Here is a 27,417-nt window from a genome sequence, read left to right as displayed (position 1 = left end):
AAGGGACTTTTTNAAAATTTTTTTATATTNTTACCCTTTTATTTTTTTTTTTTATTTTAAAAATAAAAAAAAAAAAAAAAAAAAAAAAAAAAAAAAAAAAAAAAAACTAACAAAAACTCTGTAACACAATCATACTTGTTGTATATTCATTTCGTTCTAATTAATTTAAATTAGTGAACAGAAGACAAAAAAAATCTAATAGAAATAATGATTTTGATTAAACTTTTTGTCAGAACTACATTTCCCATTTTGAAAAGAAAATCGCTTTTGTTGGAGCAACTGCAACAGAGTGAAAATGTGACTAAGATCTCTTTGCTTTACAGTTCGCCAACAGAGACTGAGATGAAGCAAACAGGAGAAACACTTAAGTCCTTCAGAGCCTGAAAAGACTCTGATGTCTGATGACAGCGATGTGACAGCTTTCTCTATCAAGGGTGTGAAAGAGATTAACCAATCATCCCAAATTAATCTGAACCATGTCCAACCTCCCTGCTTAACCATTTCATTTCATTTACTGCTGAATTCATTATAAAATGATGTGATCAAATGTGCTGTGTCTTTTTTGAGATTTAATTTGTTCATCACCAACATCATCATCACAGAAATTTATTTGATTCATGGAAACTTTTTCACTTTTGTGGTGCTAAATCTTTTGTGAGGAGGGAAACTGTAAATATTTTCAATAAAAAAAATATCTATTGGACTATTTTTTTCTAGATCTCTGGCAAGTTTAATTTTGTTTCTTCTACATACTTTTGCACATATGGAAATTATGGTGAATCTATTTCTATGAGTCACAAAATGTTTCTTAGGATCACATTCTCTGAATGGCAAAAATATATAACTTCAAAATATTACTGAAATTTAAGAACAAATTAATCACATCAAATTATTTGAATTTTTCCCTGATCCACTGACTTTTCCCAAACACCAGAGCTTTTTATACCCTGTGCCCTCCCTTTCTTGACCCTGATGCAAAACAGAAATTAGCCCGCTGAGCTTGGGCTACATTGTTCCAAATATAAGAACCGACTTTAAGAGAGCTGCACTTTTGTGAATCCAGCCGTCTACAAACAGAAGCAGCTGCTAACCTGAGGATTTCAACCACTTCAGATCCTTATGCCAACTACTTTTTTTATTTCTTTAAAACATTTTTTGTTTGTCTTTGTACAAATGAGACCAGGCGTCACATCTGGCTTGTTATGATTTTGACACAGTATTGTTGTGAGTAGCATGCTCCTCATGGAAACCTATACAAGTATTTCTGGAAATGATTAAACTTAAAGTTTTACTGATCCTAATAAATTTTCATTTCTGTGTTAATAAAGACGATTATTGGGGAAGAAAATGAACAGTGAATCAAACTAAGACATATTGACCCCAATGAAACAAAATGTAATTCAAATGTATTAAACTAATCAAATTTAGCTCTAAAAATCATGCAGACAACAGAATTAGGTATTAGAGAATTAACATTTAGAAAATAATCTAAATACTAAGTGTGAAAGTGGAAATGTCTACAACTCGGATCTCAAACTTTGAAAACAGACATGATAACGGCTGGGTGAAATACTAGAATGGTTTAGCATAGATTACACTTACAATATGACAATTGAGTAGATTTAAAGTTCTTTGAGCAATTAAATTTGATCATTTTGCTCCTGAACTCTTAAGTTATCCATTGTCGATTCCTGTATGGATCCAGCAAGTTTACATTTTTAAGCTAATTCACAATCATTTGACTTTATGCATGTGCTTGTTGAATGCCATTTTAGTAGAAGTAATAGTATTACTATTCAATAATGTTCAGCAAGTGAAGTAGAAATAACTTTTGTGCATTTGGAAAGCCACAGAGTTAAACAGAGGAAGAAAAATGCTGCATATTCTGTAGTTTTTAAACCATGAAAATGCTTGAAGGGTCAGTGACAGAACGGCTGTTATTGCTAAACAGAACTGACATTCTTAATGCACGGGTGGACTTGTGACTTGAAACCTGTTAGGAAGAAGCCTAAAATGCATACCTGATATATTGCTGTAAACACCCAAAGTAAAAGTAGATGAGAGTAATATGTATTAAAGAAACATAATAGAAATGTTAAAAGTTATTTGGAATTTATCTTGCGCAAACATTTGCAACACTGTTTTCTTCCCGTTTCTTGTGACTTTATTTCACACCAGCAGGTTACGGCCCACAAAACATGTCTGTTGACATGCAGGCGGTGCTGGTGAGTTGCAACAACTTGTCAAGCAAGACACTGCAGTCATAAAGGTTCAAAAGGAAAACAAAGACAACATAGTTGCTTAAACAGCCCACTACAGCGGATCTGAAAAAAGGACGTTAAAGAATCAGAAAACAAAAGCAAAACACTCTGATGGAAGACCAGAAAATTGTTTCGTTAGTTTCATAATGTCCTCACTGATGGGAATTGAGTTCTTCAAAACAGAATTGTTGCTCAAGCGTACCACTGTGGTACAATAAGGGGCATCTCACAGCTCTTTGTTGTGACACTAGCTTGTAGATAAGGGAACAAGAGGTGCAGGTTCTTCCTCATCTGAGTCAAACTCCACATTCTCATCTTTGACCCACTGGCCGTTACGATCTTGCACCCACCCATCACTTAAAAGAGAAAAAAACAAAAAAAACAAACAACACATTATGAAATAAATGACAATCACTCTGCTGCTTTGCTTTGGTTCCAACAATTAGAGGAAATAAGAAAAAAATGTTTTTAACCTTTTCAGTTTGAGATAGTGCTCCATTTCCCTTCTCCTCTGTGCTGTTAGAGGTTCTGCAACTTGTGTTAATGCAGCCTGGTCTTCTGTTTTGACTAATAATGATGATGATTCATCATGAAAAAAAAAAGAAAGAAAAATGAATAACTTCAGAAATGAAACAAAATTAGCACATTAATTTCCAGTGAGAGACTTTACCTGCAATAGAGTCATGATGGTTGCTTGCTGATATTTCTGAAACTTCAGTTTTACAGGATGCAGATGGAGATTTGCAGTGTAGGTTTCCACTGGGACCTGAGCCAGTACTCATAGATCTTCTTTCAGGTTTTGTACTTGGAAAGAATGACATAAGCTATAGTTTAAATTGAGCTATTCTTTGTGAGAATAAAATAAAAGGAGACTGCACATCACACAGACACACCTGGTTTTTCTGTGGCAGCTGTTATACGGGACAGTCTTTAGTAAAGCATGATGGGTGAGCTTCTGTGTTTGTACCAGTAAAGGGGCTGAACTGGAGGGTTCCTGAAAGTACAACAGAACTCTTTTTATTAAATTACATTCTCTCTCAAATGCTGCTATGAGCTCACTGAAGCAACTATTCTGGTAAATAATCTGCTGGCATGCAACATTCAGGCATCAAACTGCTTTAAAATGTATGGCAGGGTTCAATTTGTCAGAGTCAGAAGACATTCCCAGTGATACCACGTAACACATTTCACACAAAACAACATGATTTAAAAGTGTTAGTCAAAGACAGCTCATTGAGTTCATGATGTTTTTGATGATGATTCATTTGCCCTCTGGTAAATCTGACTACTGCCTACAGATTTCCCACACATCTTCATATGTCCCACGGTAATTATATTCAAAATTAATTCCCTGGAGTTTAACTGCTAAGCCTAGAGTAAATAACATAAATAAAATGCTTTGCATATTCTTATGATTATTTTAACAATGTGACACAATTTATAGTTGCATGTTTTTTTCAGCAACAGTAGGTATGCTTGTCATTCAAAAACAACAACAGCATGTGAAACTGAGAAAAATGCTATAAAAATGTCATAGTTTCAAAGTTAAGTTTTAGAGCTCTAATCTTTTTGGAAAACTTAAATTGTTGCATTCAGGTAGATTATGTATCCTTCACAAACTGTTAAAGAGCATTCACAAGAATCATTAACCCAAAGTCCCCATTTAACCCTATGTCTGTTAAAGGAGGACCCAAACAGCATTAAGTCAAAATGCTATGCCTGAGTGGTGAACACAGAACAGAGTGAACATGGAGAAAACCACCAACCTGTTGTCTTTCTTCAGACTGGATATAGTTTTCATGTTGTCTTTTCGATATTTCATTCTTCAGCTTTGCTTTCTTGCCGTAGAATGCTTTCAATCCTGAAAATGCACCAGGAAAACAAATACAGCTTTCTAACTAATCAATATAATGAATTACAATAACATTGACATTTACTATTCATTATATCGGTATAAATAAAATGAAAAAAAAGCTATTCATTAAGACTAGCTTTAATAAACTGATTTCTGATTAAATAAGTTGAAATTTATCTTGACTATCACTGACTATCAAAATATCATACGAAGGTATTTTTCATTTATCAACAATGTAATAGAGACTCAGTTAAATGTTTATTTAATCATAATGTTGGACTTGTTTCTGGTGAGAGCTTGATACTGACTGTTTAAAACCTTTATGGGCAAAATTTCTAGGTGTCAAAGGAATCCATTTCTTGATGGCTGACTGGCTCATGTAAAGTACCAATAGGATCATTGATATAAAAGAAGGACTGCACATTTTCTTTTTGCAATATAAACATAGAGCATATTGCACATTTTTGCTGTCCTAAGGTTTTGGACGATGGGAATTAAAAACGTTAGGAAATGTATATTATTTTTATTATCCCACAGCATAAAAACTTGACAAGTTAATATGCTGATCATAAAATAAATAAATAAAAAAAAATCTCAAATCCGTTTTCGAAAAGGAGTGAAAACATTGCTCCCTAAAGTGAATTTTTGTTTGGGAATCCTCACCTTCTAGATGCTTCTTTCCTTGCCTGTGAACTGTCAGCATGTCTACCGTATCAAACACGGGACGGTAGGAGCATACAAGACAAGTGTATCTAGAAATCAAACAGACAGCTGTTACTTTACCAATTTGAATCCACTAGATTTTAGTTACAAACGCGTTTTAAGGCATAACTTACCTTCCATTTTTCATAAGAGCCGCTTCATCTTCCGGAATAAAATTAGACAAAAGGTCTGCCACACGACGTTTCTGGAAAACGTTTTAATAAATTTGGATATCAACAAATATTTTAAGCTGCTCGTCATACAACCAATACACTGTGGTTAGTAGAAGGATGCTAACTTTAACATTTAACGTCAGTTACATTATAATCTTACCACAGGGAAAATCGTGTTAAATGAGCTGTTACCTTCAGAATATTGAGCTGACTTTTATCATCTCCTTCTCTTTTAAACGACATTATAAATAGAGCAATAATCTAAAAACAGGTTTCAAAACAGATTAGCTAATAAGCTACTTCCGATAGCCGTGATGCGTTCGCAAACAAATTGTCAAATGGGTAAAAATCTAGTAACATTTGAGTAACGTTTACTAACATTTGAGTAACTTTTAATTACAACACATTAATATATTAAATTACAATAGACAGTTCAGATACAAAAATGCAAATATTATTCAGTGCCTGCTTTTTATTATTATTAGTATGTTTTTAAGCGTGTACGAACTCAAAACAATATTCCAACTGACTTGAATGCAGCGTTTGTGACGAATCATGTGACCAATCACTCAACACGGCAGCCATGGCAACACACAGCTGCTGCCTGCGTGAGATAGATAAATATTGTTTCTTACGGGTTCAGAGCAACTTTTCAAATGTTATATAGGCAGGTAAGCTTTGCATTTAACTAATGTTTTAATATAAACTATATATGGTTGCTAGGTAGATTTAGCAACTTTTGTTCTTTGATATCGTAACAGGTTTTACAAAACAGAAACGGTTTAACGTAGATTAAGTTGGCAGTTTAGCTAACCTGGTTTATTAAACTGCCAGTTTAACATTTGAGCATACGTTCTAGTTGAAAGAAACCCGCTCTCTTATGAGATTACCAAATGTAAAGTTCACTGGGAACTGTATTCTACCTCCATTCTGGCTGCTACCAACCCATATGTTTCTGGAATATGTCCGGGGAGCGACCGTCGTTGCCATTCGGGGGAGGCGGCCTGCTTCGCGGAAGCCGAACAAGATCGTATGGCAGCTTAACTCGCTCTTCGCTTTCTCCGGTTCGCCAGAAACTCATTGAACACACAGTTAAACCAGGGGAGACACTTCAGGGTCTGGCTTTAAAGTATGGCGTGACTGTAAGTATTATATACTGTTAAAACAAGAATGAAACTTTGCCTTCTGTATTTTGGAAAACACAATGCATCACCCAGCACTTTAAAAACCTGTACAGGTGCATTTTATTACCTAACAAAATACCACTGTAAAGTTATGTTTTTCTAAAATACAAACTTTATGGATACGTTTTCCAGCATGACTTGAAACCTGGCTACCCTGTCTTGTAATAATTGTTTGTTTAATAGACATAGTATTACTGATTCTCCAGCAAACTCAAACTGACTTAAACATTACTGAGAATATATGGAGTAATGCAGAGACCTAATAATGCTAATAAGCTGAAAGCTTTTGTAAAAAAAAAAAAAAAAAAAAAGGCCTTAAGTGCATATGCTGGATAAAATATGGATGTGCATTATTTTTTCTGAGAAAATTATTTTTGAATTTTTATTATTTGAACGATTGAATATAAACATTTGACATATTTTATATTTTTATATAATCATAATTATATGAATTTCACTGTTTGAACTGAATTACTGAAATAAATTAATATTCTAATCTATTGTGATGCACCTGTAAGCTTTGATTAAATGTGATAAATATCTTCAAGCCTGACAAAGAAAATATATTTTCCAGGTCGAGCTAATCAAAAGAGCAAACAGACTGTATACCAACGACTCAATATACCTGAAGAAATCCTTGTCAATCCCAGTCCTATCAGACTTGAATGACCACAGCAATGGGGTAGATTCGTCTGAGGAAGACCATAAAGAAGGAAAGGCAAACTGTGATACAGAGGATTATAGAGAACCTGCATCAGACCTTACTCCTGGAGATTTTTTGAAAAGACTGGATAACTCGATCAGCCAGTCTAAGGAGGCTGCAGCCAGAGGATGCAAAGATGCAGAGAAACGGTACTTTTGGTTACCACGTCTTTATACCATAACTGTTTTAAAGTGTCCCCATTTACTCAAAACAAATTTTATTTTAATCTCATCAAAAAGGCACATTTCCATTCACGTACCGTAGAACTACCATTTATTTTGTCAATATTGAACTTTTACATTAATCATAAATTAGCAGATGTTAATTATATATGTTGGCTAAGGTGATGTTGCAATGATTGCGTGTGTGTGGTATCTGGTAATGTGCATTACCAGATACTTTTAACAGTTAGACTTTGAGAATATGTATAAAGTCTTTCCCAAAGTATATATCATTGATTCATTTCAGCTTTTCCTTTCATCTGTTTCTTTTTATCTTTTTTTACAGTGTTGCAGCCCTAGAAGCCGCTTGCTCAAGCACAACTTCAGACTGGCGTCCGTTAACAAGGTCACAGAGTGTTATTTCATCATCAAGATTTCAGCAGCAAGCCCAACTTGTGGCAGTCCCCCTCACTACCACTAAGCTCACCAAGAAGCTGAAAGAAAGGGAAGATGAGATCTTTGAACTGTGACATAATTTTCTTTAATGTCTTTCTGATGATTAAAAAACACTAGAGACACATAGTGAAGGGACTAGACTGCAGGTCAAGACATTAAAGAAAGGTGAAAGATCTCTACTAATAGTGCTGCTTTGTAAAATTTGAAAACCCTTTTACTTAGTCATTAACTAAAATTTGTTGTAGAAATGTTGTAAAAATTGCACATATTTATTTGTGGGAAACTGCAGTTTGTATGAAAAGTATTTTTGTCTGTATCTGTTTGGCTTGTTCCTACAGAGAATAGGGACATGAGGATTTTGTCACATGATGGTTCAGTCATATGTCTGCATATGGAAACGTAGCATTTCCCACTCCTTATCATTTACCCAGGGAATGCAAATACTCATTCACTGTAGCAATAAGAGCACAAACAGGTTGACATTGTATGTTGGTAACACAAAAAAAGAGACAAAACACAGAAATATGTTTTTAGGCTATTTTTAACAGCGTCTTTTATTATTTGCTAGGACTTTGTTTTTCATTTTGTTATTTTATGTGATTCAATGTTTAATAAACTAATATTTAATCCTGCATTACTGGAACATTTACAGTTTTGGTGCTTCTGTGAAATTTTACCTATTACAAAAATGAAAAACTTCACATAGCCAGAAGAGACAGTTCCTTACAAAAGTATGAATACATCTTGAACTTTTTTCACTTTTTATCATGTTTCAAATGCAAACTTATTTTTTTTATCATGATTTTAGGTTATAGGCCAACACAAAGTAGTTCACAAGCTTTCAATAAGAATTTGACAATAAAGCAATATCACAGGGTTTGCATATCTCACTGGCCACTCTTCAATATATCAATTAATACCATTAATACCACAAAGGCAAACCTACAGAGATGTTGCAATACCCCTTAATTGACCATCTGGTTCAGGCGAGCATGCATGTGTGGCAGTATCATTCTGAGGGGATGTTTTTCTCTGACATAAATCGGAGTTGATGGGAAGCAGGATCTAGCTGTGGAAGGAAAAAAAAAAATTCTCCAGCAAAGAAATGTTTATAAAAAGTATTGAGTCAGGGGTCCTGCATACAAATATATGGCATACTTTTCATTTTTTGAAACATTTTGAAAGCAAATCATTCACTTAGTCACTGAGTACAACTTTGTGTGTATCTATAACCAAAGACTTCATGACAAGATTGTTGTAACATTATGATAGGTGAAAAATGTCAGTAGGGGTGAATACTTTCCCATTGTCAATTTTCCAGTTTTATCAAATGTTGTTTGTATAGTCAATGGCAGCAATACAAATAACTGTTCCTGTAATTGTTATGAGGTTATTTCCCTTTTTTACTTGTATGTCCATTTCCATATTTCAGTAAGCAGTGCACTGTTGCTGTAGAATCACAGGTTAACCACCAGATGGCGGTGTTGCAGCACAGTGGCATCTCCATCCATTTTTGTAGGACTCTTCAACTGCTGTTTCATTTTTCTTACACAATTGTACACAGCCCTTAGGTCTCAGTAAAAAAAAAAAAAAAATACAGTCTCAAATATAGAACAACAATATTTTGGACCACTGATAACAGTTTAAATCTGTTGACGTTCAAGTTGTTTTTCATGTGCTTTACTTACACAGGATGTGTTCCCCCGGTGTACATTGTACAATTGAAATATCATTTCCCTGACTTTTGACTTCATCAGATATGTTCTCTAAAAGCTAAGGGGAGCCAGATTTGTTTTCAAACCAGATGTCTTATATTGCCTTTCCTCAGCAACTCAGCAAAAGAGAAATTTTGTCCACCAGTCCAGAGTCTTAAGTGTGTTTCCTGTTCATCTCCCATTGTGTGAAACATGTTCCTCACAGGTCATATCGTCCCATCCTCTACCAGTTTGTCGAGTCCTTTACAGATTTTAGTGAGGTTGGGTCTGAAGGGTCCGTTTGGGTCATATAGTTTGGTCAGGAGCTGAGGGTCGGAGTAATGGTTGAAGACGTGGCTGATGCGATCATGAGATTTCGAGGTGAGGTGGGAGTTGACAAGCTTCAGCAGAAGATCCTTACACTCTGTCAGGTTGTCCGACATCACGGTCTTATCGAAGGTAAAGTCCACCTGCATCAGTCAACAGATACGTTGTTAGAGAACTAACTCTTGTGCACAAACAGTGAAATCTTTCTAACAGTATAACTTCATATTTGAAGTTAATTTCAAATTCAAATTTAGGATCTCATATGGTTGTTCTCAAAAGTATACACATGTCTTTAGAAAGTTTAAGTGCAAGGTTTTTGTTTTATTTAAAGTGAAGCTTTGAGTAATTTCAAGCTTCTTTACACATAATAGAACGTTTATCATGTGCGGTTCAAGTAAAAAACAACTCACTCTTTTAGAGGGACAACCTTTAATACTTTAACAACCTTTTGATTCTTTTACCATTTCACATCTTGACTTAATATTTTCCCACTCTACCTGGCAGAAGTTCTACAAACATATCAGATATCAGACTGTCTATTCACATATTTTTAGTTTCTTCCAAAACTTCAGTATTCCTCTCATGATGCCATTCTATACTCCGCTATCACTATGATCCTGAAAAATATAAAATGTTCATCTTTCTCACAGATTCCTGCAGAATTTTGTGTCAAAAAATCTAATTCCATCTGAGGAAAGTAACCCCAGACAATGATGATACTGGGGTCAGTATTGCTTTTGTGTCAAACTTTTCTCTTGGAATTGTGGCCCAAGATTCAAATTGTGTTTCATTTGCGCATAATTCTAGTGCACATTCTGCAATAGCTTGACGAGACTTTAGTCTGGCATGAATGATTTGTTTGGAATTAAAAGCATCTTGTTTTAAAACTCTGCCCTTTACTCCAGACATGTGGAGAATATATGACATTTCTAGAACACAGCTAGTGCTTGACAGAAATTTATGCAGGTCTGTCAGTGGTGGTGTTGATATTTCATAGCCTCCTTAATCACATTTCTCTTGGTCTGTGTTGTTTTTATTAATATTTCTGAAACACTGGGCTTCTGTAATGTCAGTGTTGTCCCATGTTTTACTGAGGACTATCTTCTCTGTTGAATTGTTTGTACATTTCATTTGACTGATACCTTTTTTACAAAGTGATTGTAAATTAATATGTCTGTAAATAATGGCTTCAGCAAAAAGAACACATATTAGAAAATGTCAGTAAAATCCTACTATGATAGTTAAGATGTAAAGTTAAACAGACCTCATATAGTTGATGTGAGCTGTAAACCAAACAAAATTAGGTGCAGAAATTTAATCAAACGTATTAGTTTGAGTTTATGTCGCCATATTATGAGTACATTTTTGAATTTTTTAACGTCTGTTTTTCAGTTGAATTATACATCGTATGTGTAATTTTATGTGTAGACTATTTGCATACATCACAAAAGTCTGATATTTTAACAATATGTGTGGATTTTTGAGAGCAACAGTACAAATAGCAATGGAACATGAATTGTATTTACATGCTTAGACTGAAATGCCCTTAATATTTTATGGTAATATCAAAATTTAAGAAAAAGTAATTCAAAATGCAATTTAAATTCTGTTATTCTCTTGTCTTGGGGTAGCATGTGCATTGAGAACAACTCACTGAAATTAGTATTCTCAAATTTTTTCAACCTACTTGATGTTATCAAAACAGTTTATGTATAAAGCAGGTTTGAGACTTGTTACTCATGCTTTTTACCATGAAAACTTCAAGCAAGAAGTGTATGCTTGATGTCTGCTTCTTGCTAACATATTTGAAGTATTTGGTATATATAAAGCCTTTTTCATAATCAGTTATAAACAAAATATTTATTTCTATGAGCTGGATCTGTAAAGGCTGCATGTAGTTTGCATATTGTGTTGTTAGTATCTGGAGGTTTACCTCGTAGAAGCTGATGGCTGTCATGGCTCCTGTATGGAGCTTCTTCTTAAATTCCTGAGCTAGTTTTAGTTCCTCGTCACTGAAACAGTTGTTTCTAAACAGCACACCAATCTTGACAGCAATCTTGATCAGGTTTTTAATGACTTTCTGAGCTGCTCCTTTATTTCCTGTGTACTCCTTGGAAACCCGGTACAGTTCATCCAGTATTTCACTAGTGGTATCGTCAATAAATCTTTGGACGGTGCTTTTGTTGGCCATGCTGCTGAGGATCTTCTTCTGTGCCTTCATGGCCAAATCCTTGGAGTTGAATGCCTCCATGGTTTCCTGAATTATCAGAGAAAATGAAAAGCATTTTACTCATGTGTTTATCGCATTAAATATCAACAAAGTCATTGACTGCTCTGCTTGAGAGCCTTTCAGCTTACTGATAGAATGCTTTAAAGTCAAGTTTTATAAATTAATTACAGTTTCTAGGTCTTGGAAGAGTTTGACAGTGAAAACAATGTCAATCTATTGTTTTCACTTTCTATATACACCTCTTACCACACGATAGAAAACTCTACCAATGAAATAACATTATCAACAATTTTCCTGGAATAAACATAAAATTGTTTTGATGAAAGATGGAGTTATAGTCAGTTAAGGGTTTGGTTTAGGGTTATCTAGATTTAACAAAACTAAAACCCAAAGTATTTGGCTATTATGCAACAAATCTACACTGCTCTACCACATTAATCTGTTTACTTTGTTAGAATAGAAGCATTTAAAAGCTCTCTGTATTTGTGTATGCATTGTGCACTCATGATAACAAAAGGGAAAGATACCATCAAGAGACTTAGCAGAGACTATTAATTTTCCACAGAGGTTTTAACCTCACCTAGCATCCAACATGGAGATCTCCCCAAGGAAACCATCAGCACGAACACAACACACCCTGACATAACTGCAAAATCAGTTTTTTATCCTTTTCAACATCATCTAGATTTCATTATTCATTTGAAACAATTTGCTTAATCATAATTAAAAAAAAAAGAAAAAAAAAACTTTAAAAAGTAATAAACTGAGTACATATTGGGGACACCTGATATTTATCTGATTGTCGTATTGAAGACAGCTGCAATTAAAAAATGTTGAAAGTAAAAGCTGTTCAAGGACCTTAAATATTTTCAATTTATGTTTCTTTGCAGATAACTTATTCATTAATGTGGACATGCATCAGTTTAGCTTAGTTTTTATCTCTTTGTAATCCTGTGTTTAAGACAGAATCTACAAAGAGACGCCATTATCTTAAACAAACATCCAAATATGTCATTTTGTGTTTTTATTTGTTCATGTGTAGAAGTTCACTGTGTCCCCAATTTAGAGTCAGTCTCCTTATATCTTTAAGTACATTTTTCTCCACTCCCACTTCTTGCCTGTGTAGGCAAGTATTTAACAGTACCTTCAAGGCTGCATAGCTGCGACAGGTCCATGCGTGCAGTTTTAACATTGCATCAGTGCTAGGGCAAGAACGGAAAGAGTGGCACACTGTACTACGCTGTTGACTTCAGTACTGTGGTTCGGTGCAGACATCAGCTACTCTGATAATGTAACATCCTGTACATTAGTAGCGATTTGTGGTCCTTTACCTGCGATCTAAATGGCTTACTGATGGCTGCTTTATTGCATTTCTCTTGTCCCTCTTTGTGTATATTAGATGGTGTTTTGTAAAACCTGATGTTTTCTAGCTATAATCATGAAGGATCAGCAGTAATTAAAGAAACAGTCCAGTCACATTAAGTGTTTAATTGATAAAACCATGCATGTAGTTACTATCCCTATCCTGGTGTAAAATTCATAATCTCAGTTTCATTTACATGCAGAATCATTCATTTTGTACAAGTGTTACATTGCTAATAGCTGGCTTTGTTTCAAATGCTTTGGGATCCCTGTGGAGAATTAAAAAACATTCATTAGATTAATTTCCCTGAACAGTGATAATGGAAGTGGAGCACTGTGATAGCTATTTAAGATCTGTGCTTCAATCTCATTTATTTGCTGAAAAGACTAGAGGGATTTGAGAGACGTGTACAGTGAGCGGTCATCAGCCAGTTTTTCACATGCTGCAACCTTCATCTTTTTAATTTTTACTCTTTCTACATTTTTCCTTTTTTGAGGATCTCTGAGGTTGTTTTGAGAACTTTAAGACATTTCTGTGTTACAGTACAGCACTGCAACAGAAAAAAGAAACACCTTTCTCTAATGGACATTGCTGAGCAGCAATTTGTTGGTACAATTGGATAGAAGAGGGCCTTCGAGGATTTATCAGTCTGTTTGTTGGCATTCGCCAGGGAGTGGCTGCATTACATGTTCAAGTGTTTGTTTCCCTTCTCGATGCCTGTTGGGATTGATGAGTGTGTGCAGTGCTGCAGGGAAAACAACAATAAGCAGAGGTGGAACCATCACCCATAGATAAGGTTTTGATGTATTTCTGAATTATTCTAACAGACAGGCCGTGAAGAATAGCAGCTGGGCCTCATGGCCAGTCAAAGCAAGAGTAGTGAATAGTGGGGCCATCAAGGCAAGCAGTGGAGGTAAATATTTAGCATTCCTAAGATGTCTCCACCATTGAGCTACAGTGTTTGGGTGCATGTATGAACCTGTGCATCAGGAAGACCATGTCTGTTAAAACAAAAAAAGTACTCTCAGAAGACTCAGATGAGGCCTCTTTGATTCAGCCAAACTCCATTTTACTTTCTTCTTAGAAAGCAAAAATGTTTTTTTTAGTTTAACCTCAATGTCCTCAGCATCGTTCATCACTGCTCCCAGGACTAATGAAGGAATGAAGTCTGTAAAAGTGAAAAGGTTGCCACCTAAAGCACCTCAGCTAATGATCATATCAAATACATACCAAAAACAAGGAAGCCATTTTTGAAAGGTTTATCACTGTGTTAGGATGGTGAATGTTGTAAACAAGGAAATGTTCTCCTGTCATCAACCAGGGAACATGAAATAATAACAATAATAATGAAGATTCTTGGCATGAAAGCTGAGCCTTTTGTCTGGATGAGTCGTCACTTCACTGCACAGACCTCTAGTTTGAGCTCCTTTTTTTCACTCAAACTGTTGTATAACTTTATCTTTTGTTGAACCACCTACATAATGTTTTTTTTAACAAATTAATTAAAAAATCTTTTTTATTTTTACAGTAGATTCATACTATACTTAGCTGAAGATAGCAGACAAGAAAGGGTTTTGAAATCTTTCAAATGTCCATATTGCAGTATCTCTTTCAAAATTGCACAACCTTTCGAGCAGTTGCAGTTTCAGCCTTCCTCACATCTGCTCTGAACGGGAAGCGAAACAGAGCAGTTAGTTGAGTATTTGTCCTTTACTTGAGTTCCACAGTTTTACACTGAAACCTGTTGCTGTCTTTAGTAGTATCTTATAACCTTCAACAAATCAAAACCAGCCAGTTACATTGCCAAAGTCCACTTCCTCGAGATTTCGCTCTCAGCCTGTACAAACAAAAATGTGAGCTGCACATATGCTCCTGTCAGTGTAACTTGTTGCAGCATGACTGTGTGCGATCAGATCTCTCAACTTGTACTCAAGATGGGGAAGTGGAGAGAAGTCGCTCAGTTTCCAGTCATCCCCTGACTGAGTCTGTCTTTGCTCATTGCCAATAATAACACAGTTTGTCTGAACTGATTTGAAAGTTATTGAACGTAAAAAGATAGCTTGGTTTTCATTATTTTACCAGGAAATGAACACAGCCGAAATGTCTTACCTGAGTGTTTGCTGAGTCCCCCTCCCTCCTTGTGTGTCAGATGTCTCTCTCCCTCCGCTCTGTGTATCACTTTGACAGCACAGGCAAGTTAATTTAACAGAGTACCTTCATCTTGACCAACAAAAACACCAAAAGCCATAAAAGCAGCCCTCCTGCAGCGCTTCTGTCAGTTCTCACCACCCTGTCTTAAGATAATGTTGAGTTTTACTTCCTTAAGGAACTAAATTGCTATGACACACCCCTCCGCGTGTGTATGAGTCTCTCTCTATCTGTGTTTCTCCCTCTCTTTTTCTCGCTGGCCTATCTGCTGTATTGCTTTGAAATTCAAATTCAGACTCTCAAAACCTGTATTTCTCTCCTTCTGTTGCTCACCAAAACTTTGCCGCTCTCACTTGATGCCTGTGTCTGACCTCTCTGCTGACGTTGTGCCTCTTCTTGTTCTGACGAGTAGAAAACGCTCTGAAAGAATTTGCCAATGATCCTGTGATGCAGTCGATTGAAAGGGGAGCGGCTTAACCCCCTTTGTGTGTACACACCTTTGGTGGAATGTAGCTTCTGTCAGTGGTGCAAAGCACCATGGTGCTCCCCATGTGTCTCTTTTTGAAGGTAGAATCAAAACAATGAGCAGCCATGAGCCTGTCTTCAAGTGCATGCACAGTCCAGGCTCAACAGCTGGATCCAAATACAGTCTGTAAAGATTTTATATTTAATTTTATTTAAAATAAAACCTAAGTTTTAGACATTCTCATCCGTTTATTTTAATTCAAAAGCTGCACAGTGATACACATTTATAGCAATTCCTGTATTTTTACTCTTGTATCACAGTTAGTATTTTAGCTTTTGTTCTTTATTGGAGATGAAATTATGAAAATAAATTTATAAACATCAAATATCTACATCTAGTTCATCTTTACTCTGAAACTATTTCCTATGGAATAAACTAACATTTTATCAAAACTGTGATCCTTCCTCAGTGAGGCTATATTCACTGCTCCTATGAAGTCATACAATTTATGGTTAAATCTTTCTTATGAATGAGGTTTTCTTTGAAGTTGTCAGTATTATCTAATTTAAATTCACATATATATAGAGGATGCTACTGAGCTAAATTCAGCATAAACTGCTAGATTTCACTACAAGGCAGTCACTTTTAGCTGCTACAGCAAACATGTCCGCCAGCCTGAAGCAGTGAAATGAGCCATTGTCAAATCAGGAAGTATCCCACCACTTCTAGATTTCTGTTTATCTGTGTGCGTTGTCTGAATGACAAACAGCTGCACAGAAGGCCTGTTGGCTGCAATTCAGACTATTCACACTGAACAGTCACACATGTTAATTGTTGTCAGATGTTAGGGGTCAAAGGGCACGTGAGAGTCAGGGTGGATCGAGAGGAGTGTCCGGACATGAATCAGCCCACCAGCGCACCGCTGGGACCAAAATACACCTGCCTCTTTATTTCTGCCTCCCACTCGGCAAGTCTGCGAGAAATTTACTCAAGTAAAGTTGTGGCTGCTACTACCTCTTTTGCAACTGCAGCAATGAGGTAGTCACCATAGCAACAGACAGGAAGTTGTGCTTAAGCGGTTTCCTGATGGCTTCCTCTTTATCGTATAATGACATCTCACAAGGAAACACAAGCAGGGAGAAGTCTGCTGAATATCTGCTTGTGTGCGAGTGAACACACTTGACTGCGTTCATGTTCATACGTACAAGTGTGTGATGGACCGTGTGTGTGAGACGACTTGAAATGAACCCCTCACTTGTCTCACTTTAACATTGTACACATGTTATGTACATGCCTCTTTGGTTAAGACATAATGAGAGGATCTTGTGTTATGCCACTTATCTGTCATTAAAAGATCAGAGAAACCTTCCTATGGCCAACCCTCTCTTACACATATAGTTACTCACATAATGGCAGTGTGTTCTCATACAGTGACTAATGTAAGAATAATCAACCACTGAGCTCAGAGAAGTGCACCTGAAGCTTTAGATCTGGAATGTGATGGAATATTTGATTTTCTGCTACTGGGCTGTGTTTCCACTTAGTGCTATAAAAACAGATGGAGAGCTTGGATCAAGATAAACAGATGGAACTGGAATTCATCTCATAAACCATCCCACTTCACCTTCAAACATTTTAGGATTTAAAGGCCCCTACAAGGACAAGAACAGAGATTGCAAAGCCTTGTGGAGTTTGGAATGGCCACTGCTCAGTTTTACTTATCAAATAAGCAAAAAGGTTGTCTGAAAAAGAAAACAAGAACTTATTAAAAGGAGAAAGCAAAGGGTTTTGGCAAATTATCACCAAGTTAAAAGTCTCAAAAATATAACACCTGCCTTTTTGTGATAACTATAAAGTTCCAAAATAAAATTAGATTTGAAATTGTGGCACTGAGAAAATAAGAGGCCTGATCTATTTATGTTTTCCACTTTATGAGCAAATCTAATTTGAAGAAACCAAAGTCATTAAGAAGTGCAACATATCTACGTGTAATTGTTATACAACTGAAAAAAAGAAAGAAAAGACACAAACCCCAAATTTGATGTTAGAGATAACTAGTTCCACTGATATATTTCCGCCTATTTTGGCTCAAGTTTGAAAGAAGGTTGGTAAATCTAATTATGCTGCTTGAACTGCTCTATTGAAAACAAAAGTCTAAGCAAATCCTATGAAATAAACACAAACTGTTGGAGGTCTTAAATAAGTTTTTACAACACTGATGCTGCATTTCGAAAAATAAAAAATAAAGAGGCCATACTGAAGATGTAAGCTTATCTTTAAGTGTTTAGTCCAGCAGCTCATTCTCAGTTTATGTTTGACAAGAAGACTGACTTTAAAACTTATATTTCAAATTATGACTCCCGCAATAGTTTAGTTATTAATTTTGTTAGAAAATGCTTACATTGTTCAGGAATCTTCAGAAAAAAAATAAAAAAATAAAAATACACAGCTGTTGCAAAAAACCAATAAGTGGGATTGGAAAAACCAGGTACTGATTTATTGCTTTCTTGTCCTGACAGTCTCCTTCTCCAGATAATAGCAGAACAAATGAAACTTTTCAGACCAGATCTGTGAGGAAATTGGTGTATTTTTGTACTTTGTACTTTGCTGGCAGCAGCTTTTTCATAGAACATACTACATTGCAGGAAAAAAAAAAATCATAAGGTTAAACATACCATGGATTTGTAGCCCTGTCTTCTGTTATCTATAAATTATCTGTGCAAAATAGTTCTGTTTTTGATCAGATTTACTTTTTGTCTCATATCCATTTATTTCATCAAATAAGAACTCCAAAAGAAAAACATTTGGCTATCATGTGACTGAACTCCTGTATTGTTTAAAAGATGCCTGCTTGAGAAGGTGTTTAGCTCGATGTTACTGGGTGAAAATGTTTCACATTGTTTAAGGTTGGGGGACCTAGCCAATTGAATAGCTTTATGCAAATCTTGTGTATAGAGATGTTAAATGAAGCGCTGACTAAAACTGTAGCATTCTGGTCTTACAGGAGCAGTCCTTTCTTGGGTGGACTTTGCGAATATTAACATAATGAAGGTACAGGAAAAACTTGAAAAATAAAACCATGATTATCTGTGGTTTATGTACTAAGCCGGGTGGAGCAATGTGGCTTTAGCCTTGCAGAATTGCCTAGGTATTTTTGTCAGGGGTGCTTCAAGAGTATGGGTAATCTAGGTGGCTATATCCAATCTTTGTACACCCAAAATAAGTGCCTTGTTCACATTCTTGGCATAAAGTCAGGTCTTCCCTTGGATTCCACCAGGCCCGCCCCTTCTTACCAATCCGGTTTGCTGTATTCATAGACAAGATCTCAAGGTATAATTGCGGAGAGAAGGTTGTCTGGTTTGAGAAAGGATCTAATCTTTGCTTTTCGCAGATAATGTGGTTCTGTTGGCTTCTTTAAGTCATGAACTCTACATATACTGGAGCGGTTTGCATCTCAGAGTGAAGCTGCCGGGATGAGAGGCAGCTCCTCTAAGTCTGAGGCCATGGTTTACGACTGGACAAAGGTAGACTGAAAGGTCACTGCCTTTATGCCTGTCTCTGTGGTTCATATTTGCCAAGAAACTCAGAAATGTATGTGGGTCCCAGTCCCTTTCAGTGTTTCACTGACTAAACATAAAACCTTTTAGAAACAAGTGATCTAAGAACTGGTGTAATGTAATCCATTTTCCATTTTAGATGAACTGCAGCTGCCTGATTGATTTGTTTTCCAGTAAATTCATTGTCATCATTTAACCTACTGAAAACAAAAGCAGAAACTAGTTTTTATATGTCCTATTTTGACAGAAACCCTTTACTTCAGGAATATTTTAAATAGTTGTTAAAAGATATTATGGTTTCTTGCATGGCTTGTCTGAGTTGCCATTTAACACAGACAAAAGACGGACGTTTGTGTTTTAAACTCTTTGTTCACTGATTTAAATTTTCTGTGTTTGTGTGGTTGAATTAAACTCACAAAGCAGTGATTTACTAAATTAAAAACACTTTTTTTTATTTGCATCTTCACTCTAATGCTTGTTACATTTTCGATTCTCTATGCTGAGTCTGAGTTTGAATTTTGTGGAGGATGTTCAACTTCCTTTTTTCTTCAAACTGTTGATGCAAAGAGATGTTGTGAAACCTGCAAATTCTCAGCATTCAGGGTGGGGATTTAGCTGTTTGTGCTTTACAAAAATATATCCATTTCCATAAAAGCTGATCATGCGATGCACAAAGTATAAATATTTTACTTCACTTATTTACAATTTAGATTAAACATACATGCAGCATCCAGTAACTGCGACACATCCAACATTTTATTTCCTTCTAGTGAGAAAATGAATGGACATTTGCTAGATAGTTAAATGTAGTAGTAAACTGAAGATGTCTTCATGTCTCATATCCACTGCACCATATCTCTTCCTTAATCATTCCATCAGAATTTGGTTCACAACCAAAAGTTTAGATAATGTGAAGTAGGTTTCAAGTGTTCCAGTTTAGCTCTTCAGTAAGTCAGATGGAGAATGCAGCGCTGTGCTTGGGCATGTTGGCAGACCGATGTTCTCTTGTTTTTGAGCAAAAAACTGTTTCTGTTTCTGCAGCCATATGCAACAAAGACACGGTTAATGCATTTCTTCGGAACATGTCCAGACTTTGCCCCTTTGTTAATGCTTTTGATATAGTTGGGGTCTCTTTAGCACCCTCTAGTGTGATAAGTGGTAGTTCACTCTGGCTTATTTTCTGAGCTGCTGGTCCTTTATGGTTAGGTGTATGTAAAGTTAACCATTTTATATTTCAGAACCTCTAACTCGGTAAAAATAAGAACAATGCTTTAGATTTATTTAGAGATCCTAGTAGAAAAAAAAATACAGCCAATGTCTATTGGAGAACTGTTAAAGATGTATTGAAGTCACTGAAAAAAGAACATCTATGGATTTCTTTTTGTACGCATTAGTAAGTAAATACAAATATGTTACATTTTTTTCCCAAGCAGAACAATATTTGCCCAAGCAAAGTCACACAAAAATACCAAAGTACATGGTGTATTGGACAATTTAAAATAACTCTTGTTTCATGTCAGTCTGAAGGAAGTAAAAAAGACCGTTGATGTCTACTATCTGCTGGATCTCAGTAGTTGTGGTGGGTAAATCATAGTTTGCTGCTGACATCAGGACTTCTTAGAATGTGCAAAGGCACCTAACGGTTCTCCAGCATGCTTTCTATCTACAGGATGCAGTGACCACAGATCTGACCTCCGTCCATACTTCTGTTCGAGTTTGTTTCCTCTCTACTGTCATGCAACACTGACAAGACACATAGTTTTTCTTTCCACTTAGAAGACAGGAAAAAAAAGAGTACTGTATTAATAAAATACATAGGAAATAATATGTTAATTTTCATCAAACGTGTGAACTGCAAGGGTGTAAATGTCGGGTTTTCTATCTTTTAGAATTTGAATTCAAGCTACTTCACACTTTTAGACGGAAACACTGGGTGCATCAAAAATCCCAGCGGTAATTTTCTACATCATTAAGAGGAACTGAAACGTGCATTTATTGAAACACCGAAAAAAAGATTCATTTCCTGCTTAATTATGAGACAAGTATGCAAAACATCATTTTTTAATTTGTTCATCATGGATGAGATCCTCCACAAAACATAATTCCTCTGTCATCCACAAATAAAAAAGTAAGATGTTACAATAGTTCCTACAGGCATGGTTATATAAACTAACATAAAATATTTATATTTTTATCTGCATGAATTGGACTGAGAACTCATTTTTATCAGCAGCATTTGTCATTTGGCAGAACTTTCTGGATGCTAGTTAATAACTGTGCTGGCATCATATCTTGGCATGCTCCTGGTTTCCATACTTAAGGCTGTATTTACAGAGCCATTAGAAGATAGTAGTGAAGCATTTCAGAATTGCAAAGCCATGTGACATGGTAGCTGGCTGACTATCTGAGGGAAAAAAAAGGTATTTATCTAGGAATAAGTGGGCAGTTTTTTAAATGCATCATTTATCTTTCCAATGCAACTCTTTTTTGCACTGGATTTTAATGTGGAAACAGAATTTTTGTTCATCAAAACCTGAAACAGATAGTTAGTTGTTGAAAAAGTTTAATATCTAAGTTGGCACAGCTAACTGCATCAAGTGACTATGCAGCAATCTATCCTTCTAAATGACCATGTAGTATGAGTGTACATTTGATTGCATTTGCAATATTCCTTCATCCCCTCATAGCAAAAGTGAAAAACAAACACTCTCTTTTAACAAGAAGAAACTTCTGTTTGCGATAACAGCGCAAACAGAACACAGAAGATGCAGGAACATAGATGGTATCAGCAATAGCCCATTGTTGGTTGTTCTGCAGCGGATCTTCTTTGGACTCTTTATCATCATCTGTAGAGATCTTTGCAGCAGAGGTATTATTTTACTTTTTAAGAACATATGAGACAGGAGACATCATTCTCAGTTTAACTGGTAGCCACACTGCCCTGCTCTGGCCGAACACACAGAGAACAAGGAGGCTGTGCCTTTATTGACTTTCTATAAGTGTGTATCCTTCCGCTTCACAAAGTAGTGCCAACTAAAATACAATAGTGGCAAGCATTGTACTCACTGGCTTTGTCTGTGTGAGAAGGACAGGGACAAGTGTCATGTATAGAAAAAAGCTCAAACTTGTTTTCTGAATACAGAATTTGAAGAGCAGATTGACAAAAAATGGTACCTGATATTCAATAAGGGCTCTTTTTGTTTTCTTCTTCTGTACTGAGTTCTATCAAAGTAGAATCAGACCAAAAGCACAACTTCATACCGTACTAATGAGTTATGACTTTTTGTCATGAGAATCCTAAAATTTCTGTAGCTGATCAGATTTTTTTTCTATCACTTCTGCAAGATCAGAAACAGAGCACACTAATCAGCCATAACTCTGTCTAATTCTCACAAATTAGATCTTTTCCAGCATGACTGAAGTGGATGTAATTGATTAAATTAAAAGAAATGTGCTAAATTTTCTGAACTGATCAAGTGGCTAAATATAAAAAAAAATAAATGCTTACAATGTGATAGAAAACAACAGTTTATTTGATAAGTGATGTCATAGTAACATAGATTTTCTGTGATTTCATAAACTGCCTCTAAGTACCCAGGTAGTTCATAATCTTAGAGAATTTTCCTTTCTCTGTGCAGTTTGGCAAAATAATCTGTTTCTAATGATTGGAAATTCAGAGTTTATCTTCACTCATTCGAGGGCCAGCTGCACCTCAACTGATTATTTTATCTCCGCCAAAATAATCTCCCCATGGAAGTCATCCAGGTTCAAATGATTCTGAACTCCTTACATGTTCACATCAGACTGAAGATGTACGGAAAGCCAAAGAGTCCAGGCAAATTGCTTGGACAATGACTCACACTTCCACTTAAATATTTATCTTTGGAGTTTTGTTTAGTCTTCTAAATGTACACATGTGCAGCACCTGGAGTTTGTGGTGAAAAAACATCACCGTTAAATAAAATGCTAAAAAATGTTAGTTTGGAGACAGAGTAAACCACCACCCATTGGAAGGATTTGAAAGCACTCTTGCAAGCCCAATCTGTTTGTTATTCACCACAGTGCAAATAACAAAAACTTTAATTCAAAGTCCTCAATTCTGGCAGCATTCAGGTGAGTGATAGAAATCATGCTTCTGGTCTGACTGGTGCCATTATTCTGGTAACAGTGGGATTCTCCCACCAGAATACCCTGCTCTATTTTAGTGCTTTTCTGATGTTTCTTCATGTTATTAGTTTGAGTTTTACATAGAGAGATGTAACAACAAATCAGTGATGTAGCTGTCCTATGCTTTTAACCATTCACTGTCTGGCAACACCACTGAAATAGAGGTAATATCACTTGCCATTACCAGGAATAATTTGTCTTTTATACTGATGAAAATATGGTTTATTATGGCAACGACAGCTTTAAATGATGAAGATTGCAAACACAGAAATTGACAGTATTTCTGGAATTATTTTGACACTTGTAGTTGGGTTGGGCTGTTACCTTTCATATGAAACACTGATTGCTGATTTGGGACCCCTGAGAACCTCGTAAAACCCTCAGTTTAAAAAAAAAAAAAAAACCCTGACATGACTCTGCCCTCCTCCATGGGAATTATACTCTCTTTTATTTTTTAGATTCTGATTGCACATGACAAAACTTTCACATAAATCCTCCACTCACATATACCATGAACCACTGATTTCACAGACTTTCTCACAGAAATTTTCATTTAAATAAATGTATATTTCAGCATCATGAAGTGACTGCTAACACTGGTCCTCTGTGTAGAAAATAACTTACATTGTCAGGACAGCTGCTCCCGCTCTCGTGGCAGTCAATGAGTTAATCAAATCATCATATATGATGAAGCCACAGTAAACACTAGATACATACATTAGCAACAATAGTTTTACATTTATATAAATGCTATTTTCTTCTGAAATTGCTACAACCTGATTAAATGTGCTTCAAACAAAAACACAGGCAGTTAAATATAAATGAACACACTCCTGACTCTATAATCAGTTCGACAGTGACTTCACCCAGGATATATTATGAATATTTTATTCTGTTCTGTCTTCTAGAGTGACTTGGTAGACATTTGGTCATCTCATCCATTCTTAATGAACCCTGTTTTATGCATTATGAACTTTAAATTAAAGGAAGAAAAATATTAAAATGCAGAGACTGTTGCCCACTCACTCTTCTTGATGTTGACCTTCTGCTTGCCACCACCACAGTTCAGACAAATCCTTCAAATGGGTATAGATCTGATGAAAGTTGTCCAAAATGTGTCAAATGTTGATGTAAGAATTTTAAACAGAAAGAATGATGGGAAATGTTCTCCTAAGGGCTGGAATTGTTTCTGTGCAGCACAAACTACTCAATAACGTTGACTGTTTTAGTTGTAAATTATAAAAAAGGGTCAGAAATAATCAGGTTCTGATCATGTTTTCTTAGACCCAACAATTACACCTTGCTGAGAAACCCACTGTACATGCAAAACAACTATGCATAAAATAGTTTGGGGTTTTTTGTAATAAAAGGGCATGGTGGATTTGGAGAGCCCAAATGCAGGCAAAAGGCAAATAAGGTAAATAAAACACAATGACATGATATAAATGAACTGATGAAGCAAACCTGGAATTCTACAGGCAAGATGCAGGAACCAGTAAAGTTTGCAGTTTTTATTTTATGGAGCTGATCGTTTCTGAAGCCCCCAGGTTTTCAGTGAGTTGGTTGCAGAACAGAAGCTTTTCCCTTAGTGGTCAGAGCTCAGATGACCTGAGAGCTCAACACGGTTCATACCTGACCACCAGTTCTGAAAGACCGGTGGGGCTTTTCCCCCAATCCTCATATTCAGGACCTCCTGTCCTTCATGGCTTTTTATGGGCGTCTACTCCAGCAGACATGAATCAACTTATTTTATAACCTTAGCAAGCCATCAAGTGTTGCTGTTAATCACCCATTTATTTAAGTCAGGTGTGCAGAGGCAGGGAAACACTTAAAACGTGAAGGACATTGGGTCCCGGGAGCCAGGCATAAAAACCTCTGCATTAGATTGTTCTGTGTCTTTTAAAGTCTAGTATTTGACAAACAAGGAACCAGTGCAGTGTTTTAAGGATTATTATGATCCATCGTATAAATTAAATACAGATTTTAATTTGTGTCATTTTAAATGTGACATTTTAAATGCCACTTTAAAATGCCTTAAGTTCCCATGTTGCATGTTCATAGCACTGACACTTTACTGTTTTGTGTTGCTTATCTTTATTTTATGTTTTTGTTTTAAAACATGACTTATCATAAAGTTAAATGTAATGGATGCAAATGACACAGGCAGAAACCCAGACTAACAGGAGGGGTTAGAAAGCTGAATTTCACGAAGGTTTGAGGTTGAGGGTCAAACCTAGTTTCCTGCTGTGGTGGAGGATTTTAAACACACGTGTTTCCCCTAATGTGCTTCTTGTTACCTTTCAGAAAAGGAGGTGAAGACCTTGCAAAGGCTGTGGTAGCACAGCATGAGGTCTGGCGCACACAACTAAAGTTGTAGTCAAACTTCGAGGGAAGGGAAGCGGAGATATTTGTGTGGGGTGCATGCAAGGTCATGATGAAGGCATGAATATTTTGTCCTAAATACCTGAAATGTTTATCAGTTTTTTAAAACAGACGTATTTTGGAAAATGATGTGCTTTATGTTTTAGGACTGCAACTGAGAGAGTAACTGATTTATTCAATTTCCCTGTTGCTGAATTACTATGGTAAAAAAAAAAACCGAAAAAAAAACAAAAAAAAAACAGATCATTCATATTTTGCTTGAACAGACAGAAACAATGAAAAAGCCTGAAATATTTTGCTTTTCCGGGGTTGATGGTCTTGGTCAAACCTCTGGGAACAGGAAAGAGTTGAAATGCAACACATGTAGTGGTGCACAGACATTTTGGGGGCAGATGCTCAAGTGGAAAAAAGACAACCTTATGTTTTATGAAAATGTGAGACACTATTAATACCTTGGGTCACACTCTACATTGTAAAAATGAATAAATGCTTTCAGGAGGGCACTTTGTTGTCCAAAGGCAAAAGGTCTAGCAGCTCCTTATGTCTATCTTTGCACATCTCTGAACATTTGGTAATACCGGTTTTATAATGATTTATATGGTTATGTTTGTTAAAATAATTAAATACTATCCAGTTTTTCTAATACAGATTTTCAATAAATAATTCTTGTCCAGTTAATCTCTCTGTATCCATTGTTGTTAAAAGGTGTTCCCATATTAGTTCATATTTATTTTCTTATGTATTTATTTTGCTCTCTGTGATTTTTTTTCCCTTTTACATCAATATGGGACTTTACTGTTTTGCCCAGTTTTACTCTCCTTCACACTTACCACCAATGTTATCCTCCTCATCCGTCAATAGTCAATTTTACAGTGAAGTAAAGTTAAATAAATATGAAATAGAAACTGAAGACTCCAAATCTTCTTTTTAGAAGAAATGGCTTAAAGGATGTGAGCCATGCTTGTTTTAATATTTGAAACGCCTCAGCAGCTTTTATTAAATGAGGGTTTTCTCATAATAAAAAATTGCTATATTCAATTTCTACAACAGCTCTGCCTTGAGCAGCAGTGAGAACATGTAGAAAAATTGTTTACTTTTTCAGCTTTGTTTCATGTTGTTGTAAAACTCCACATCCTTGGGAATAACGAGCAACTGAAGAAAAACAAGGGAACAGAATGCTCCAAATCCATCAGTTAGCTGCTCTAAACCATAAAATGCTAAAAGGCACTCAAAAGTAGAAAAAAGCAGCAAGTCAGTGCTGTGTTAACCTGGACTCCAGCTGTGCCAGCCAGCACCATATTCCTCCCTGCTGAGATTTTCCACCTGTAGCAGACATCTGAGCTTTTCGAAAGCTTGCCTTTTAACAGTGGCTGTAAATAAAACTTAAAGTAGTTCATCTGTTTAGTCTTGGGGAAAAAAATCACAGGAGGTGTATATTTCTCTTTAGTGCTGTTTTTAAGAATCCCTTTAAAAAAATGACAAAGTTTCTGTGTCATTTGAAAAAGTCCATAGTTGGAACTTAATGATAAGCAACGGTTACTGTTATGAAAGTTGAAATAAATTTCTCGTTGTGGGCTGTACGGCGATC

At 35.9% G+C, this 27,417-nt stretch overlaps 4 protein-coding genes across 12 annotated transcripts in view; 2 read left to right on the top strand and 2 right to left on the bottom strand.

Annotated features, from left to right (window-relative positions):
• The window catches only part of tmod4 (tropomodulin 4 (muscle)), a 19,598-nt gene extending 19,051 nt beyond the window's left edge, over positions 1 to 547 (top strand). For 2 of the 3 annotated variants that reach the window (XM_015035169.1, XM_015035170.1), the window contains exon 10: positions 324 to 346. In XM_015035169.1, coding sequence (XP_014890655.1) covers positions 324 to 346 — 23 coding nt within the window. Of the gene's footprint in view, positions 1 to 323 lie in introns of all 3 variants that reach the window. The other variant, XM_015035168.1, reaches the window with a different exon arrangement.
• A 1,548-nt stretch (positions 548 to 2,095) lies between these two features.
• scnm1 (sodium channel modifier 1) lies at positions 2,096 to 6,019 on the bottom strand. Of its 5 annotated transcripts, XM_015035173.1 has the most exons (9): positions 5,915 to 5,993; positions 5,522 to 5,595; positions 4,953 to 5,023; positions 4,780 to 4,868; positions 4,028 to 4,122; positions 3,155 to 3,255; positions 2,932 to 3,065; positions 2,735 to 2,828; positions 2,096 to 2,617 (listed from the first exon to the last, which is right to left on the bottom strand). In XM_015035173.1, the coding sequence occupies exons 2-9, from the start codon at positions 5,546 to 5,548 to the stop codon at positions 2,509 to 2,511; spliced, it is 720 nt and encodes a 239-aa protein (XP_014890659.1). In that variant the 5' UTR covers positions 5,549 to 5,595; positions 5,915 to 5,993; the 3' UTR covers positions 2,096 to 2,508. The 5 variants fall into 5 exon arrangements, with proteins under 5 accessions (XP_014890659.1, XP_014890657.1, XP_014890660.1 ...); XM_015035171.1 differs by lacking the exons at positions 5,522 to 5,595; positions 5,915 to 5,993 and adding an exon at positions 5,184 to 5,325; XM_015035174.1 differs by lacking the exons at positions 5,522 to 5,595; positions 5,915 to 5,993 and adding an exon at positions 5,152 to 5,236.
• On the top strand, positions 5,571 to 9,090 carry lysmd1 (LysM, putative peptidoglycan-binding, domain containing 1). 3 transcript variants are annotated; one of them, XM_015035176.1, is made up of 4 exons: positions 5,571 to 5,662; positions 5,966 to 6,133; positions 6,750 to 7,027; positions 7,386 to 9,090. In XM_015035176.1, exons 1-4 carry the CDS (start codon positions 5,648 to 5,650, stop codon positions 7,567 to 7,569), a joined length of 645 nt encoding a protein of 214 aa, XP_014890662.1. In that variant the 5' UTR covers positions 5,571 to 5,647; the 3' UTR covers positions 7,570 to 9,090. The 3 variants fall into 3 exon arrangements, with proteins under 3 accessions (XP_014890662.1, XP_014890665.1, XP_014890663.1); XM_015035179.1 differs by having other exon boundaries at positions 5,576 to 5,662; positions 6,065 to 6,133; XM_015035177.1 differs by lacking the exon at positions 5,571 to 5,662 and having other exon boundaries at positions 5,933 to 6,133.
• Positions 9,091 to 9,326: 236 nt separating this feature from the next.
• tnfaip8l2b (tumor necrosis factor, alpha-induced protein 8-like 2b) lies at positions 9,327 to 15,675 on the bottom strand. Its single transcript, XM_015035180.1, has 4 exons — positions 15,591 to 15,675; positions 15,219 to 15,287; positions 11,450 to 11,773; positions 9,327 to 9,659 (listed from the first exon to the last, which is right to left on the bottom strand). Exons 3-4 carry the CDS (start codon positions 11,765 to 11,767, stop codon positions 9,417 to 9,419), a joined length of 561 nt encoding a protein of 186 aa, XP_014890666.1. The 5' UTR covers positions 11,768 to 11,773; positions 15,219 to 15,287; positions 15,591 to 15,675; the 3' UTR covers positions 9,327 to 9,416.
• Between the last annotated feature and the right edge of the window lie 11,742 nt (positions 15,676 to 27,417).

Source organism: Poecilia latipinna, unplaced genomic scaffold (assembly GCF_001443285.1).
Source record: "Poecilia latipinna isolate Pla-1442-1.1 unplaced genomic scaffold, P_latipinna-1.0 Scaffold327, whole genome shotgun sequence".
Taxonomy (NCBI): Eukaryota; Metazoa; Chordata; class Actinopteri; order Cyprinodontiformes; family Poeciliidae; genus Poecilia; species Poecilia latipinna.
This window is presented reverse-complemented; position numbering and strand designations above follow the sequence as displayed.

What these genes read in the sequence shown, in the direction of transcription:
- tnfaip8l2b (XM_015035180.1), bottom strand. Translation starts at nt 11,767, where the DNA reads ATGGAGGCATTCAACTCCAAGGATTTGGCCATGAAGGCACAGAAGAAG. An exon ending in CAGCCATCAGCTTCTACGAG is followed by an intron (nt 9,660 to 11,449) that starts GTAAACCTCCAG and finishes TGACTGATGCAG; the next exon opens with GTGGACTTTACCTTCGATAA.
- lysmd1 (XM_015035176.1), top strand. An exon ending in CTTTAAAGTATGGCGTGACT is followed by an intron (nt 6,134 to 6,749) that starts GTAAGTATTATA and finishes TATATTTTCCAG; the next exon opens with GTCGAGCTAATCAAAAGAGC. An exon ending in TGCAAAGATGCAGAGAAACG is followed by an intron (nt 7,028 to 7,385) that starts GTACTTTTGGTT and finishes CTTTTTTTACAG; the next exon opens with TGTTGCAGCCCTAGAAGCCG.
- scnm1 (XM_015035171.1), bottom strand. Translation starts at nt 5,234, where the DNA reads ATGTCGTTTAAAAGAGAAGGAGATGATAAAAGTCAGCTCAATATTCTG. An exon ending in GTCAGCTCAATATTCTGAAG is followed by an intron (nt 5,024 to 5,183) that starts GTAACAGCTCAT and finishes AACGTTTTCCAG; the next exon opens with AAACGTCGTGTGGCAGACCT. An exon ending in AGTCTGAAGAAAGACAACAG is followed by an intron (nt 3,256 to 4,027) that starts GTTGGTGGTTTT and finishes TTGTACTTTCAG; the next exon opens with GAACCCTCCAGTTCAGCCCC.